Here is a 19,223-nt window from a genome sequence, read left to right on the forward strand (position 1 = left end):
TTAGAAAACGCAGAACACGTCATGTTCCACTGCCCCCGTTTCCACGAAGAAAGACTCACCTTGCATGGAGTCTTTGGGGAGGAGCGTACCACGAGAAATTTAGTATCACATATGTGCAACAGGAAAGAGTGCTGGACTGCAGTGAGCAAAATGGCATTTATAGTAATGCACGCCTGATGGATGCTGAGAGGGAGCGCAGAGAAATGCGCATGCGAAGCAGTGGCGATTAAATGGACACTCAGAGCAAATAGCGGGAACCTGGACGCAGAGACAACAGTAGGCTCTTAAAAAATGAGAAATATGGAACGCCACCCTGAAGTAATGCGAAAGTGGTGCCGGGGTGGGCGACGGTTCCAGAACGGGGCTGTTTTTTAGTCTACGGACACACGGTTGCTGCGACGGCAGCAATTATGGTGCATTAGGCAGTTTTCAGCCTCCCCGCACAAAAAAAAAAAAAAAAAAAGATCGAGGGGGGCGCAGGGAGGGAGGTAGAGAGAAAAGAAGGAAGGGAAGAGGTGAAGAAGTAAAAAGAAAGAAAGGCAGAGATAGGAGTGAATAAAAGGGTGAAGAAAACGTGGAGAGAGGTGAAGGGAGAGTAAGATGTTAAAATTTGCTAAAAGTTATGCAGATAGACCAAAGTTAGGGCAGAACAACGTCCGGGTAAAAATTTAAATATAAATTTTCAACAATTCCGCGGACTACGGATAGGCCACCAAATAGATTTTCCACGTTGGAGGTCTTCGACGACTACCCTGTAAAAAAAACCGGTAAAAATGTTTACCTTTTACTCCCCCAAAAACCTCCTCCAATTAACAGTTCTAGATTTATATAAATATCCTCTGCTGATAAAAATACATCACTCTCACTCATTCGTGATCAAAAAGTGCATTGAATCAATTTCAACTAAAGTCGAATCGATTTCCGCAAATTAGAGACGACAACCTACCTATCCTAACACGTAATGCTCAAGATGCTGATAAATTCCTAAAAACTTAATCTCAATCAACGTAAAACTTCATGAAAATCTGAACTCTGTCAAGGGTGTCACGCCCCCTGCCTTAAGCACGTGCCCGAAGATGAAATCGTAAATGAGATGAAAAATCAAAACGTCACCGGAGTTTACAAGTTTTCTCGCCAAATTGAAGGCAAATCTACAATAACTTACCTAATGGCAAACACTTCACAAAAAAAAAAAACTCAACTACCATATCCAATAAATCAACTTAATTCTTTACATCCCCAACCTCAATCACACCATAGCCTAACACCTCGGGCAATTTATCTAATTCCTACCAATCTCCATTTGTATCTCCAATTTCTCAATTCACACTAAATTTACTACAAACCAATCAATATCCCAAAGAACTTGGATGACTCTATGGACTCTTCTTATGAAGAACCTTACAGTAATCTCAACTCTAACCAGCAAAAGGACACCTTAATTCTTTATATATCCTATCTTTATCATACAACCTTGCGAATGCATTTCGAAGCTTGAAAAATTTTTAAGCAGTAAAATATAAATACAACAACCTTTTTGGATTGCTTCAAATCGAGGACTTTGGTTTGTTTGTTTAACGAACTGTGAATCATACTAGAGCTTGTATTTTATCACTCCGCTTCAAAACGTAAATGGCATATACATAGGTCGGCTAAGGCTATCCTACGCTGATATTGTTGAGGTAGCAGCAACACCTTCATTCGGTCCAATTTGTTCGTTCCAAGCCGCTACGTTACTCGTTTGTTTTAAGATTTGTATTGAAAATGCGGACAAACATTTAACCGACCTAATATAAAGGAAATAAAATGTCACTCTCTATCTATGTAAGCCATTAATAGCTCTTAAACTAAAGACAAGCCGGCAAGCTACGCTGTTGTTAACACATATGGTCACACACAGAGAATACAAAATCTATCACATATCGCGTCAGCATTTACCGCTGAAGCCGCTGCCGTTCATATGGCAGTAGAGAAAGGTAGTCATATGCACAGACAGTCTGTTTTGAAAGAAGTGCTAAACCCTAACTCCACTTCGAAAACAATTCAGGTGATAAGAGACGAAATAATTCGACTTCTTTGGATACCCGGACATATAAAAATATTGGACAATGAAGCAGCAGATATTGCAGCCAAGTCGGCTTCCTACCATCCTGTTACATCTGACAATACAAGCGATAAAAAGATATACGCCGCGTTGTTCTACGTCAGTTGCGACAGGGTGAGGTAGAAAAATGGCAATAATTCAATTATCCTCACTACAAATTAATGAACTAAGATCTGTCATCTCCTACCGACCAAGCGGTTCCTTCGATCAAGACGAAAATTTTTCATATTTAAGAATTTTAAATTTAAATGTTTTTGTTTTTTGGCTATGCGAACGAACTATCTTAGCTCCCAAAAATGATCATGTTAACAAAATCGATGATCGCATTCAAAATCAATTTCCTGGTGAAGTGACGAAATATAAATCGATCGACACAGTTACAGATGAAGATAAAATTGTGAATTATCCAAATGAATTTCTAAACTCCTTAGAACCAAAAGGAATGCCTGCGCATATATCAACTTTGAAAATTGGCTCACCAATCATGCTTCTTCGGAATTTAAACTCACCAAAATTGTGCAATGGAACCAGACTTTGCGTTTAGAAATTAATGCCGAATGTAACCGAAGCAGCAATCATCAGCGGTAAAATCAAAGGTGAAGATGTGCTCATACCACGAATCCCAATGATTCCTACAGATTTGCCATTAAATTTTAAGCGCTTACAGTTTCCTGTACGCCTTGCTTTTGCAATTACAATCAACAAAGCACAAGGACAATCGCTTTCTGTTGCAGGCTTAAATTTAGAGAGTCTGTGCTTTTCCCATGGCCAGCTATATGTTGCTTGCTCTAGAGTTGGAACACCAAAAAATTTGTTTATCTTTGCACTGAACGAATAAACCAAAACTATTGTACACCCACATGCATTACAATAAGATACAAGAATAAAGTGTTTTAACAGAAAGTTTCACCAAATATGTGTACAAAATTAAACTCAATTTACAGAACAATAAATTAAATTATCAACAAACAAAACAGAAAAAATAACGCAACATTCATTCAATCTCGGGCGCTACAACGTACGCCGGGTAAAGTTTGTTACTATATATGTGCTAAATAAAAATTAGCAAAATCGGAAGACGCACACGCCCACTTTTTACAAAAAAAAACAATTTTTTTAAGTAAAATTTTAACAAAAAATTGAATATCTTTATAGTACATGAATAAATTATGTCAGCATTCAACTCCAGTAATGATATGGTGCAACAAAATACAAAAATAAAAGAAAATTTCAAAATAGGCGTGGCTCTGCCCTTTTTCATTTAATTCGTCTAGAATACTTTTAATGCCATAAGTCGAACAAAAATGTACCAATCCTTGTGAAGGGCATAGCTTCTATGCCGGTAACTGTTTTCTGTGAAAATGGGCGAAATCGGTTGAAGCCACGCTCAGTTTTTATACATAGTAGACCGTCTGTCCTTCCTCTTGGCCGTTAACACGATAACTTGAGCAAACAACGATATATCTTTACTAAACTTAGTTCACGTACTTATCTAACTCACTTTATCTTGTTATTAAAAATGGGCGAAATCCGACTATGACCACGCCCACTTTTTCGATATCCAAAAATGAAAAAAATGCCATAATTCTATACCAAATACGAAAAAGGGATGAAACATGGTGATTGGATTGGTGTTTGGACGCAAAATATAACTTTATAAAAAACTTTGTAAAATGGGTGGTAGGTATTAAGTACGACAGATGATGTTCTGGGTCAGCCATATCCATATTTTTATCGATATCTCGAAAACGCCTTCACATATACAACTAAGGGCACTCCATTTTAAAACCCTCATTAATACCTTTAATTTGATACCCATATCGTAAAAACACATTCTAGAGTCACCCCTGGTCCACCATTATGACGATATCTCGAAAAGGCGTCCACCTATAGAATTATGGCACACTCGCATTTAAAATACTCTTTAATACCTTCCGTTTGATACCCATGTCACATAAACATATTCCAGGGTTACCCTAGGTTCATTTCCCTACATGGTGATTTTCTCTTATTTTGTCTCCAAAGCTCTCAGCTGAGTATGTAATGTTCGGTTACACCCGAACCCGTGGATCGACGGAAATGGCTAAATTAATTTCTTTTTTCGTCCAGATCATTTTGATATATAGAAGTCTATATCTATCTCGATTAGTTTATGCCGTTACGGGGTACCGTTATGCGAACAAAATGAATATACTCTGTAAGCCCTGCTCAGCTGGGTATGAAAATAGGGTTGAAATAACGACATAGTCCACACCTGAACTTAAAGCTTCACAAACAAAATTACGTAAAGCTTTAAGCATTATCACTTTAATTTGGAATTCGTTGTAATATTTAAGTCTCAACTGAATGCATACAAAATCGTGACAAATCACTCTTCAACTCTAAGTTTAAGCTTATTTTAATGCATGATACCTCTTCTGTTGAAAATAACTTTGAAGTAAAACACCTGCAGTTTGAAAAGGGTTTCAAGAGGCGTCTTTTGAGTTAATGTGATAAACCTCAATAGTCATATTCTAATCCTGCTCTGGTATCATATACCTATATGTTTAATTTATTTATTTCAAGGCTCCAAAACTCAAGGAAAAGTTTTGTGTATGCCACTTATCAACTGGCGACATGCTTCGTGCGGAAATATCCTCGGGATCTAAACTCGGGAAGGAGTTAAAAAAGGTGATGGATGAAGGCAAACTGGTATCCGACGACCTAGTTGTGAATATGATTGACAGCAACTTAGATAAAACAGAATGCCGAAATGGATTTCTTCTTGATGGTTTTCCCCGTACCGTTGTTCAAGCGCAAAAGGTAAGTAGGATAAATTAAATTTCTCTAAGCCATCGTATCGTACTAATAACAAAGCTCAGTAGAATTCAAAAAAAATCTATCTATTATATATAGAGATGGGAATGTACCGGGTATTTACCATTTTTATGGGCAAATATCTGAAATTAAAAATATCTCGTTTTGATTTTAAACAAACAACCCAGTAAACGCTCGGAGTCAACAATTAGTCTGAAAGGAGTCCAAACTTTGGATCGGTTGCACTCGTTATGAACTCATTTAGGATCCTGAAGTGGGGGAAATTGTTGTGATAAATCTTTCATGAGGATAAGATAGAAAGGAAATTAGTATTAGTTGAATTAAATTTTTATTTAGAATAAATGTCGCGGGGCTGCCTAGTTTACTAATATTTTTCGTTTGTTCATCAAATTGGAGTCATAAAAGACTCTTAGGTGATAGTATTTTTGAGGCTGATATTTTTTACATATTTCGAACCCATATTAAACTCCAGAACTGTAAGCGCTTCGAGACTGTTTATAGGGTACATATATTTACGCAAACAAAGCTACCCCTCAAACATGCTCACGACGCTCATAATTTAAGAATCCGCAACGAGTCCAAAATAAGTGGGCAATGTAGGAATCAGAAAAGCATCGAAACGCGTAGGAGGGTAAAAAAAATTTAATTTTTGGCTTTTATTTAACGGTCTGTTGGTAAAACATTAATAGTAATAAATTTTCGTTACCTCGTTTTCAGGTTAAGTAAAAACGCGTGCGTAAGTTTCTGTATCCAGAATCCAAGAGGGTTAATTTTATTACATATATAAAAGTTTCGTATATGTTACAGGGTTGCAGAATAATAAAGTAAATTGGTAGTATAATGAACAGAGCTGCATCAGAAGGAAAAATGTTAAAAAATAATTAAAATATTGTACATTCTCCCACACGAAAACGAAAGTTTTTTTTGTTTAAGATGTCAACCGAAAGCAAGCTGTTTATGTTAGCAAAACATTACTAGTAGTTTCATTGTTATCTTTGATAGGTAGCAAACAGACTTTGGAAATTGGCCTCTTCATCATTTTTCCATTGCAGTACAGCGTCACGACCCTTACAAGACCATCTGCACCCGGATGCACCTCGTACACTCTTGCCAAAGGCCAATGGCCTGGAGCACTTCGTTCATGGAATAGCAAAACTATATCGTTGACTCGAAGATTTCGATGAGGTTCCATCCACTTAGATCGAGTTTGCAGGGTATGCAAATATTCATTAGACCACCGATGCCAGAAATGTTGTTTTAGGCGCTCAACTAGTTTCCAGCGTGTAAGTCTCTCAATATTGGAGTCGAGTATACCTGCCTCCGAAATGCAGGTTGTGGGTTCCCCAACCAGAAAGTGTGCGGGCGTGAGCGCTCGTTGATCAGCGGGATGTGCTGGTAATGGACATAGCGGACGTGAGTTCAAGCAACTCTCAATTTGTGCAAGAAGAGTACTAAGCTCTTCGAATGTAAGTATTCTATCTCGCATTATTAGTCTTAAATGATGTTTAGTCGACTTGACTGCCGCTTCCCATTAGCCCCCAAAATTCGGCGAAGCTGGCGGAATGAAATGCCAGGTCGTACCTTCATTTGCCAAAGTAGCCGCCAAATGTTCAGGTACCGATGCCCTTTGACGCTCAAAATTAATGTTTAGTTCTTTGTTTGCTCCTACGAAGGTAGTACCGCAATCAGAGTACAAGTCGGAGCATCGACCTCTCCTTGATATAAATCGCCGGAATGCAGCTATAAAGGCGTCCGTGTTTAAACTAGAAACTAATTCAAGGTGTATGGCTTTCGTGCACATACAGATGAATAAACATATATAGCCTTTCGTTGTTAGTGCTTTCCGCAGTGTTGACAACTTTATAGTTATTGGGCCAGCGTAGTCGAGCCCACTGTGCTGAAACGGTTTAGAAGGTCGAAGACGAACTGCTGGTAAATTACCCATTTGCTGTTGCTGCGCCTTCGCTTTGTATTTAAAACAGATTACACATTTACGAAGCACTCTTTTCGCCAATATGCGGGCTGAAGAAATCCAATAATGTTGTGATACAAACGATAGCATCTGCTGAACGCCACCGTGTAGTGTTTGGTGATGAGCGTCTGTGAATATAAGAAACGATAAAGGTGATTCTTTTGACAATAAAAGTGGATGTTTTACATCAAATGTAGCTTTTGCCTTCGAAATTCTTCCTCCTACTCGTAGCAACTGTTGGTTATCCAGAATAGGAGCTAACTGAAGAATTTTACTGCCTTTGTTAATAACTTCTTTATTTTTCAGCGAATTTATTTCTTGAGCAAAGTCAACACCTTGCACTTGCTTTATTGTTACAATGAGCGCATTCCTAATCTCATGTGACTTTAAAAAACCTGTTTCGAGTAAATAATTTTCCTTGTTTTGTAGCTGCAGTTTTGCTCTTAAGCTATAATAAAATCGTAGAATATAAGCGACGACTCGCGTAAGCCGAGTGAGCGAAGAGGATTGATATAGAAAATCTGGGTATTTGTTTGCATAAATGTCGGACCGAACCACCTTAAGCTCTCTTGGAGTCAATCCACGCGTTAAGCAATCTGCCGGGTTATCACTAGTTGGCACGTGCCTCCATTGACTTACATTAGATTGGCGTTGTATTTCCGCTACTCGATTGGCGACGAATACGGCCCAGCGTGCGGAATGGCATCGTATCCAGCTCAAGACAACAGTGCTGTCAGTCCAGTAGAAAATAAGGGAATCTTTGTGGAAATAGGTTTTCACTCTCGCCATTAGTTTCACCAGTAAAGCCGCCGCACATAACTCTAACCTAGGGATGGACACAGTTTTGAGAGGTGCTACCTTTGTTTTCGCTTGTATGAGTGATGTTACAATAGATGAGTTGTTGTAAACGACGGCATATATAACCGCACCATGCAACTCAATTTTGTCAAACTTTTCACATCCAAACCAACGTGAAATCTTTATACCTTCGAGTTCATGAAGAGAATCTCTGTACAGTAGCCATTCAGCATTTAATTTAGTTGGAAGGGGGTCGTTCCAGTCTAATCCTTCAATCCACAAATTCTGAAACATGATCTTGGCGATAATAGTTGTAGGCGCCAGCCAACCAAGGGGATCGAACAATTTAGATGCATCAGACAGCATACTGCTTTTTGTTATAGAAGTGGAAAAACTAAAGTTGATTTTAAATGAGAATTCATCTTCTTTAGGACTCCAAAATAAACCCAATGCCTTTACAAAATTCTCGGATTTAAGTTCAATTCGATCTGTGTTCTCTTTATTCTCAGAGGGAATTGTTTGTAGCAGCACATCAGAATTCGAGTGCCACTTTCTGAGATTAAACCCACCACTATTTGAGAGCTTAATGAGTTGTTTTTGTAGCTCCATTGCTTCTATCTCCGTGTCTGCGCCTGAGATGATATCATCAACGTAAGTGTCGTTTAAGTACACTTTACTCGCGAGAGGATATTTTGTTTGTTCGTCTATGGCCAATTGACGCAAAGTACGGATCGCCAAATATGGAGCCGATGTCGTTCCGTAAGTAACAGTGCAAAGTCTATATATCTTAATTCTCTGTTTAGAATTCTTTCTCCAGAGAATGCATTGATAATCTTGATGCTCTTTACAGACATTGATTTGCCTAAACATTTTCTCTAAATCAGCTGTAAAAGCTATTTTGATCTCCATCGAGAAATAATACTTGGCAAATCGTTTTGTAATGCCGGACCTGCGGCCAATTCCTCGTTTAGAGAGGTTTGTGGAGAACAACGATTCCCCCCATCGAATACAACACGTAATTTGGTTGTAGTGCTGTGCTGGCTAATGACTCCATGATGACAAAAAAAGTATGAATTATCTGGCAAATTTTCAGGGTAGCAGCCAATTTCTTGCATGTGGCCTAAATCTTCATATTCTGCCATAAAATTTTTATAAAGCTTTGCGAATTCAGGTTGCTTTTCGAACCGCACTTCTAGCTGTCTTAGTCGCTTAACAGCGTTGTAGTCAGTACCACTAAAGGTTGGCAACTTTCCGTGTGCGATTAGGCTTTTAAAGGGTAAACAAACAGTGTATCTTCCGGCTTCATCTCTTTTGTGAGATTGCAGAAAGTGATTTTCGCAAGCTATTTCATCTGCTCCCAGAATAAACGCAGCTGATTATCGAGTGTACATAAATTTGCTTGCAAATGGTGTTGGGAAGAACATGCAGCAGTTGGGCCGGAAATCATCCAACAAAGTGTGTTTCTTGCAGGAAAATGCTACGTTCATATTTTTTCATACCAAAGAGTAATATATCGCCATAGACATCTCCACCTAAAATTAAGTCGATCTTGACAGGTAATGCAAATGTAGGGTCGGCAAGAAAGATGTCAGATAAATTTGGCATACCCCGCCATGTATGAGGTGATGGCTTGTAAGAAGTTAATTTTGGTAAAATAAACGTAGTACACTCCATTTTAAAATCTTTCTCGTAATTAGAGCGCAAGCTTAAGGATATGGACTTTCTGACTATAAAATCTTTAGCCCCACCAATTCCCGCTACCACAACGTCGGTGTGTCGTTTTGGCAAGTTGAGAAGTTGAGCGGCATCCTCAGTAATGAAGGAGGCTTGAGCGCCTTGATCAACTAGAGCTTTCAATTGATATCGTCGCTCAGGTAATTCCACAATCACCTGCACAGTAGCGAGAAGGATTTGTCCGTTGTTTGTTGCAGAGTGTATTTCAACACAAGTATTTTGGGTATTAATTGCAAGATTTACAGAGAGTTTTTCTTCATTAGTTTTGTTGTTGTGAATAGCGTATGCATTGTGTAGAACCGTATGATGAGGTTGTTTTGTTGTTTATGTTGTAGAACAAAGTTTTGTTTTTCAGCAGCAGGTAGTGCAGAAAACTTAAAGCATTTATATAGAAGATGATGCGTTAGACAACAGGGACAGACAGAACTGGAAGGTGTGGAATTAGCGGCAGTAGCGGCGGCGTTAGCATGTACAGGTTTACGAAAAGCTTGTTGCTGTTTTTGTTTGTCGCTATAGCAGCGGTGTACAACCTTTTTTGAGGTGTCCTCTTCTTCGATAAATTCAAGGGAACGGAAGGTAGTTTCGAGAAACTTGAGCAAAGTTTGTACTGAAGGAATGGCACTGGAACCGCATAGAGATTTTTCCCATTCCTTTCTGGTTTGCTTGTCAAGCTTTTGGGTAAGTAAAAATATTAGAATCGGATCCCAATTAAGAGTGCATATGTCTAAAATTTTCAAAAGTGCGAGGCTATTTCGAGTGAGATCGAGCAATAATTTTACGCTTTGCAAGCCCCCGTCAGTAGTTTGGCTATTGATAAGCCTTTTAAGAATTTGATCCACTAATTTCCTTTTATTGTGAAACCTACTTACCAGGGCTGCCCAGGCAGGTTCATAGCTAGCATCTGTTGCTGGATATTCATTCAGCATTTCCTTAGGTGTACCGGTGCAAGATCCCTTTAGGTAAAAATACTTTTGTACCGGGGTTAATGCGTCGTTATTATGTACCAGAGATATAAACAGATCGCGAAAAGGTATCCACTCCAAGTAGTCTCCAGAAAAAGTTGGTAATTCTATTTTAGGCAAGCGTGCTGATGCTGTGGTAGTGTCATTTCTTGTAGTGGCAGTGGCGAATGTACTGGCATGGACCCCTGGCGATGTCCATGGTGCGAGTTCATTTTGTCGATCAAGCAAGCTGGACTTGAAAGTTATGTATAAATCGTAGCAGGTATAGAAAACATCCTCCTTCAGATAGGGAATGTCGTCCTCTTGAAGCGAGGCGTTGCGTATATGTGCGTAAATTTGTTCGTGACCGCGCTTAAAGTCCTGGAATACATTGTCAATCTCTGTGAGCAGGCTCTGAACGTAGCCTCTCGTTATTTCAGACGACTGCTTTGTTTCGAACGTAGTCTTGATTCGAATTAGATGGGCTTGAGTTCTGCGCTGGTCCTCAATAGCGCCACTTAGAGAATCCACCATTTCTTTTATGTTTTCAAGTGAAATTTGCAGAAAGGAAATTCTTCAACAAGCTAAGCGTAGAAATAGCTTGTAATTGCTTTTGTTTGCTTTCCTTCCCGGGTTTCGGCACCAATTTAATGTTGGTAAAACATTAATAGTAATAAATTTTCGTTACCTCGTTTTCAGGTTAAGTAAAAACGCGTGCGTAAGTTTCTGTATCCAGAATCCAAGAATAATAAAGTAAATTAGTAGTATAATGAACAGAGCTGCATCAGAAGGAAAAATGTTAAAAAATAATTAAAATATTGTACAGTCTGAAAGCTCCTAACCTAGCATGCAAAAATTATCATTTTTCAAATATTTATGTTCGTTAAAGCGAGTTTGGAACAAGTATTGATACTTTGTTACAAAATGAATTACATTTGTACATTATTGTCACCCTTGGTGTTCTTTTTTTTGTATAAGCATCGACGTTTTTCCGCTCATGAACGCTTCTCAACATTTTATGTCGAACTATATATGCCCCCAATAAGCCATATAATTAGAGTTTATTAAAGTAGGAGAGTATAATATCAGCTGTTTAAAAGCTTTTTAAGACTCATGTGGGACTATTTAGGATCAAATGATATACGTTAGTAGGCTCATATAGCACGACCATTGCAAGAAGGTACATAAATACATTGGTTTCGGCCTTCAAAATGAGCTCATAGTGACTGTAAACGCCAGTTTAGATATTCTTTTCTGACTTAAAATTTTTGCTGGGTTAACTAAAATTTGGGCAACTATGCATAATCGGGTAAAGAATTATTAAAAACGCTGGATTACAGATTAAAACTAAATCAACCGATAGCGCAATGGAAAACTACCCACCAATACATTACAAATTGGGTACATTTTGCATTGAATTTGTGTGTTTGTTTTCCATATTTTCCAAAATATTATTTTTACCCTTCTTTTGGGTAAATATTTGGGTATTTACCCATTTTTACCTTATTTAACCAATTTACCGGATATTTACCATTTCGGTATTTTACCCCTTTCTTATCTCTAATTATATATGTACATTGTACATATGTATTACAAAAAGATTACAAAAACATTATTTACGAAAAAAGAGTTCTGGGGTTCATCTACTAAATTTTCCCTACCGAAGGATGGGCTCTTTATTGGACGCGGACACTATCTATAAGCGAAGTCCTAAGGACAACAACTGTAATATGCTAAAACCAGGGGTGGTAAAAAGGGACTTCGAGATAATCTGAAATTAGCGGAAAATGATGCGAGCGTAGACGCCGTGGTAAAGGTGTTGGAAGTGAACAAACAGTTCAATGATACACTAAAAGCAGGGGTGATAGCAGCTTACCTCGGGAACGTGGAACTAGAACAAAATATTATAAATAATTAGGTAGACAGGGACGTACAGAATATGAAATAACCGGCTAAAACCCGCAGCGGGGGTGCAGTGGTGGAGAAGCAAAAAACGGAAATCGGGGTCAGAGCTGCAGTCAAGGTAAGAAAGGCCTGTACTCGTGCATGCTATATAAATTCAGCATTGAAGACCTAGCGGTGGTAGCCACAGAGCAGAAAAACTAATATTTCCTAAGTAGGGTGCAATATTCGCGGGGACGATATTCCCAATAGGTAAGCTCCTTTGTGGCTATATACTGCATAGTAATCTTCAAGTGGCTAATAGGGAAAACGTTACGTATTACTGAATACTAGTATCTCCCGTGGTCGAAATTCGACCAACTTGTAATTTTTTAACTCACTCTATGCATCCAGTGCATAAATACGTTGATAGTTGAGCATTGAGTGAAAAAATAGCAGCCTCGCTCTGTAGTAGTGGTGGTAGAGCTGAAAATAATTTCACTATACTTTAAAAGTTGTTGGTGAAAATACTTTTAGCTTCAGCTTAGTGCGCAAACATTTTTGTTCTTTATATTTTTAGTTTAGCGCCGATTTCTTTCCTACCACCCAAGTGAACAAAAAGACTTCAGTAAATTTTTTAAGTAGTGAAGAAAGGCTGCACACTAAGCTAAAAAAATTACACGCACATAAATTTTTCAAATATTATTTAATTCTTAAGAAAGTGTATTGGACATACATCCTTAAACTGCTCATATAGATTATGAGATATATATCACCAGCATAGTTAGACTAATAGCGTTTTCTTTTCTGGCTGAAGTGTTACGCTTTTTGAACGCCGCGCAAGGGTTGTTGTTCTATTCTAAAAAACAGGCAACGCCTTTACGGTGTATTTCTTTCTTTTGTGAAAATTGTTGCCTGCTCGCAACGCAAAAGCGTTACACTTTTACCCTGTATAAAATGGCGGTGTGGCAGTGCAACTCTGTGAAACTCTCAATTCGCTCTTAAGTTCCACATATACTCTGTTAATATGAGTGAATATGGTGAGTTGAAATGTTCTTTGTATGCACTATAAATGTTGAAAATTTTCTGGGGTAGGAGTAACTCTATTAAAGCTTTACCATTTACTTAATCAACAACGCAACAAAAGAAAACGCTATAATAATAAATACTAGTATCGCCTGTGGTCGAAATTCGACCAACGTGTATTTTTTTCAACTCAGTCTATGCATCAAGTGTTGGAAATATAGCAAACTGGTCTAACTTACTTAACTTTTTCTTTAAAATTTTGAATTTGATCTAAGACTTTGTACTTTTTGATTGTATTTTCTTAAATTTTCTACAAACTTTTCACATGTAATTATAACGTTTTGGTATGGAGCTCCTTAAACAAAAATATAAAAATTATGTAAAATCATATGAAATTTACATAGAATTATGGTGAAATTACTTGAAATTGAATTGAAAAATAGGTTTTTCCACACCACCCGGAAGGTCCCCGTTGGCGCGCTACCAAAGTTAGTTTTGGGAGCTCGGTTCGCCAGTAGGCCTATATCACCCATATACACGTCAATAGTGTCATAATTCAAAAAACACGAACTTTTAGTTAAAAATTAAGAAATTTGCTAAAGGAATTTAGCCTATTTCACGCCACCCGTTTAAGTTGGTATAAATACATATCTAATATGTAAGTGTGACACAAAACAAAAATTTCGAGTAAAATAGAGGATACCTTCATAAAAAATAAAATAAAAATATAAAAAAATTATGTAATGAGAAAGAAGGCAGAGTTTACTAAAAAAATGTTTAATTAAAGAAAAAAAAAAACAAAGTACTTAAATTGCGAAAAATTAAGTGAAGTGAACAAACAGTTCCATATAAAAACGCAATAAGTGCACTTATACTTTTTTCCGGGTTTTAAAGTGATCATTGTGGAAATATGAAGACTCTAATAATCGGATATTTAATGTTGGGATCCCATTGAGATCTATGTACGCAATTAATTTGTATTTAATTTGTAAACACTCCATTTCATGAATATATATGACCATATCTACCATAAAATATCGTCTGTGAACAATATAATACTAAGATATAACAGAGCAGAATAAATTAGCAAGAAAGGAAAAACAAACAAAAACATTGAAATTATTCACGCAAACATATTTACTAAAATAAAGTTGATTTCATAACTTTAAGCGACATAAACAAATTAGGGTTATGGGATCTAAGCATCCGACTAATGGATATATAATCCAACAAAGTTAGCCTAATAATAAATATAGGTGAGTAATATACGGCCTATGCAATACGGCCGCACAGTGTTTCGTGTAGAACAAGCTAGATGGACAAAAACAAAGTTCTTATTCCAAGAAAAGTGTAATGAGAAATGAAAGAAAACAAACAAAATAACGGGATTTTTGCTTTTTTTGTATTTTCAATATATTTAACATTCCGTTATTAAGAAGAAAAGGTATTTTTTCTCTATATTTTTGACTTTAGGGACAAAAAAGTTACATACATCCGCGGACATCCGGGCTAAATTTTACATATGTTATAGTCGCAAGTATTCTCTAATAGTCGAAAGAAAAAACCATTGCGAATTCTTTGCACATCTATTTTTAATTTTTTTTTTTTTTTTGTAGATTTAGTTATCTCTACATATAAAATAGGATGTATGTACGTACCAGCTCCGACGAGATATTTGAACCTTTAAAGCTGATCTACAAACGGCAAAACCAATTCCCAGGTACAGGGAACAAACACGTAGCCATAAAACACACAAAAATAAACGCGCAAGGTCAACAAGAGCACACCAAAACCAAAAAGGCGAAGATCACTGACTTCAGCCTCCCACAATCAACCGCACCAGTCTCCAAGGCATAAAAACAGGTACATACAAAGCAATCCTAATGCAGGTATAACCACACAGGAACGCTACACAAAACCACCGCATTTGGTATCATCTACGCCAATAAATGTAATATAAATACTGCACAACTGATAACAAATCAGAACGATCAACGACACTTAAGATGGCAGCAAAACAATCATCAACTATTCACCCTGTCGGAAAATCAACAACACAAAGCAGTTTAGTTATAACCGTACCAAGAACGGAGCTTTTTGATATTTGGGTTCAACATTCGAAGGAAACTAGATATAAAGAATTATTGAGTTTTGTTTTACTTAGATACGATTTAAGCGAAGGAGCGGAACAATTATGAAGCATTGATGGCTGCTGTAGAACGACGTTATGGAAGCGAGCATAGAAAACAGATATTCCAAATTGAGTTGCAAAACCGCTACCAAAAAGCAAATGAGACATTGCAGGAGTTTGCTTCAGAGATTGAAAGATTGGCTCATCTTGCAAATGCGGACGCACCTGTGGAATACACTGAAAGGGTAAAAATCCAGAGCTTCATAAATGGCATACGAGATGTGGAAACGATGCGGGCTACATATGCGAATCCAAAACTAACATTTGCTGAAACGGTATCGCATGCACTGACTCAGGAAACAGCCTCACTTTTGAATAAGCCAGCATACAAAGTTCATCGCGTGGATGTAGAAAGGCCAGAGTGGGTTAACGCAATATTGGAGGCGCTGAAAGGATCGCAAAAGCGGAGTGAAAGAGTTATCACATGCTTCAAATGCGGGAAGCCCGGTCACATTGCACGTCATTGCGATCTTGGTCCTGGTAGTTCCAACTTGGGTAGCCGTAAACGCAAAGCTGGAGGAGATGAGCAAGAGCGTGCCAGATGTAAACATCGAGAGCTAGCTCCAGCAGCGGCGCATCTCATTCCTTGATTCGATCTGATTTAGTCAACAGGAGAGTAAAACCGTTACCTGGAGCAAGGTTGCGTACGGTCACAGGTGAGTATAACCAAGTCCAGGGAGAAGTGATATGTGAAGTCGTAATTGGGAAGGTCATGGTTCTACACAAATTCGTTGTGGCGGAGATTGGGAGTGGACTTCTTAGTTGACCATGACATCAGGATCGATATGCCAAGAAAGATTATGTGCTATGAGAACCACGATATGCCACTTAACTTCAGTTTGGAGAAAGGGTTCAGCAGTAATCGAGTATTGGTGGAGAAGACTCGACAAAGACCACGAAAGTCAAAGGTAAAGGTTGAAGGATCGAATGGGCCAAATAAAGTGAAATCAAAAGTACCTGCGAGAGAAACACTGGCATTGACAAAACCTGATGGACGCACTAAAACGACTGAAAGAATTTTCCAGAAAGAATGCAAGGGTGGTTTCAAGCCAGCGTGCACTTCTGTTGGGAATCGTCGGAACGATACTGAGTATGTGAAGCCAATCCGTCAAGAGCAATCTTTACAAAGTAGTTCATTGGCCAAACAACAGAGTGCGAAGGAACGATCAAGGATAATGGGAAGAAAGATGAAACACAGGTATGATAAGAACTTTAATTCGGAAGGTTTCTTGGAGGGAGATTTGATACTGCTATATAACCCTCACCGGCGGAAAGGTGTTCCATCCAAATATCGGTGCAGCTGGTAAGGCCCGTTCAGAGTTGTGAAGAGGATCAGTGATGTCATCTACCGCATACAAACAATTGGGAAACCACGAAGTAGAAGGGCGGTTCATTTGGAGATGCTAGCAGCGTTTAGATCGAGAGATTTGTCTGATCGGGACGATCAGACTTAGGTGGAGGGCAGTGTTACGAATATTACCAAACTAAGGGGTGCTGCCATCTTTAAGCCGATGCTAAGCAGCGCCTTGCATGCACATCCATAGATCAATCGTTATGTATCTACATAAACGAATCAATCATTATGTCTACACATATGTAGGTACACGCAGCTGAGAGCAACGCACAAGCACATACAGATATCTTATCTGAAATGCTCCTAAAGGTATGCAATTGTGATTGTTGAAGTGTCGCTCACACACAAGCGCATGGGGTATGAGAGAAGCTATAAAAATTATACATCTGTAGTTGTAGCTGAGAAATTTATAACTAACTAAGTAAATTCTGAAAGCGCCTAGAAGATGCCACGAGGAAATCACAGAGTATAAAAGCATCAGCGGTAGAGGCGCTATGGGCAGTTTCAGTTAAGCACGCTATCTGTCGGGCAATAGATCAGTTTCATTTAAGCTATCAGTCAGGTTGGTTATTAAGCCAGCTAGTTGTAAAGTATAAGTGTTATTGTGAAGTACTTTAATAAAGGCCATTTTTCCATTATTCAATATTGGAGTTATTTATTCAACAGTTTAGTGATACGAACTTGGCAAAAGGGCAAATAAGAGGATTTGCAGTAAATTCGTTACAATATGTACTCAAAGCAATTAGCGCGCACAGTTGACACCGAACAATCACACACACGATTTTTTGGTAAAAATGTTACTTTTGTTTAAACAATTTGGCTGATATAAGAAAGGAATCAAGTATTTTTTTTGATGCAGAACGAAGGTAAATATTTCAAAGTTTTACTGAAAAGTAGAATTTTTCAAATCCATCCTTCCGTTTATGAGTTATAGCTGTGTAAACAAAAATTTTATGATTTTTTACTACATTTTGGCAATTTGCCACGCCCCTATAATATATACCTTCAACTTATATTAACTGTACTATCTCACGTAGCTAAGCTTTCAAATGCAAAAAACCGTTTTAAAATTGGAGCATTCTGTGTGAAGTTATGTGCATACATGTCATTTAGTGACTTTATTTTATAAGATTTATAGAGGATACCACGAACAGTATTCCTGCCAAGATTCCAAGGGCTTTTGATTTCGCCCTGCAGAACTTTTTTATTTTCTTCTACTTAATATGGTAAGTTTTTCTAAAATGGGTGTGATTTTAGAAAGTTTTTTTCTAAAGTTATATTCTACGTCAATAAACCAATCCAATTACCATGTTTCATCCCTTTTTTCGTATTTGACATAGAATTGTGGCATATTTTTCATTTTTCGTAATTTTCGATATCGAAAAAGTGGGCGTGGTCATAGTCGGATTTCGGCCATTTTTTATGCCAATACAAAGTGAGTTCAGATAAGTACGTGAACTGAGTTTAGTAAAGATATATCGATTTTTGTTCAAGTTAACGTGTTAACGGCCGAGCGGAAGGACAGACGGTCGGCTGTGTATAAAAACTGGGCGTGGCTTCAACTGATTTCGCCCTTTTTCACAGAAAACAGTTATCGTCCTAGAATCTAAGCCCCTACCAAATTTCACAAGGATTGGTAAATTTTTGTTCGACTTATGGCATTAAAAGTATCTTACACAAATTAAATGAAAAGGGCGGAGCCACGTCCATTTTGAAATTTTCTTTTATTTTTGTATTTTGTTGCACCATATCATTACTGGAGTTGAATTTCGACATAATTTACTTACAATTGTTACTCGATTCGAACCTTGCATAATTTACTTATATACTGTGAAGATATTAACTTTTCTTTTCAAATTTGACTTAAACATTTTTTTTTTAAAGTGGGCGTGGTCGTTCTCCGATTTTGCTAATTTTTATTAAGCATACATATAGTAATAGGAGTAACGTTCCTGCCAAATTTCATCATGATATATTCAACGACTGCCAAATTACAGCTTGCAAAACTTCTAAATTACCTTCTTTTAAAAGTGGGCGGTGCCACGCCCGTTGTCCAAAATTTTACTAATTTTCTATTCTGCGTCATAAGTTCAACTCACCTACCAAGTTTCATCGCTTTATCCGTCTTTGGTAATGAATTATCGAATTTTTTCGATTTTTCTAAATTTTCGATATCGAAAAAGTGGGTGTGGTTATAGTCCGATATCGTTGATTTTAAATAACGATCTGAGATAAGTGCCTAGGAACCTACATACCAAATTTCATCAAGATACCTCAAAATTTACTCAAGTTATCGTGTTACCGGACATGGCTCAATCAAATTTTTTTTCGATACTGATGATTTTGGTATATGGAAGTTTATATCTATCTCGATTCCTTTATACCTGCACAACCAACCTTTATCC

The 19,223-nt window shown here is 37.7% G+C and overlaps 1 protein-coding gene across 2 annotated transcripts in view; it reads left to right on the forward strand.

Annotated features, from left to right (window-relative positions):
• Positions 1 to 19,223, forward strand: part of Ak2 (Adenylate kinase 2) — a 165,586-nt gene that overhangs the window by 112,881 nt on the left and 33,482 nt on the right. For both annotated transcript variants that reach the window (XM_067772949.1, XM_067772950.1), the window contains exon 2: positions 4,670 to 4,906. In XM_067772949.1, coding sequence (XP_067629050.1) covers positions 4,670 to 4,906 — 237 coding nt within the window. The remainder of the gene's footprint in view (positions 1 to 4,669; positions 4,907 to 19,223) is intronic.

This window comes from Eurosta solidaginis, chromosome 3 (assembly GCF_040869045.1).
Source record: "Eurosta solidaginis isolate ZX-2024a chromosome 3, ASM4086904v1, whole genome shotgun sequence".
Classification (NCBI taxonomy): domain Eukaryota; kingdom Metazoa; phylum Arthropoda; class Insecta; order Diptera; family Tephritidae; genus Eurosta; species Eurosta solidaginis.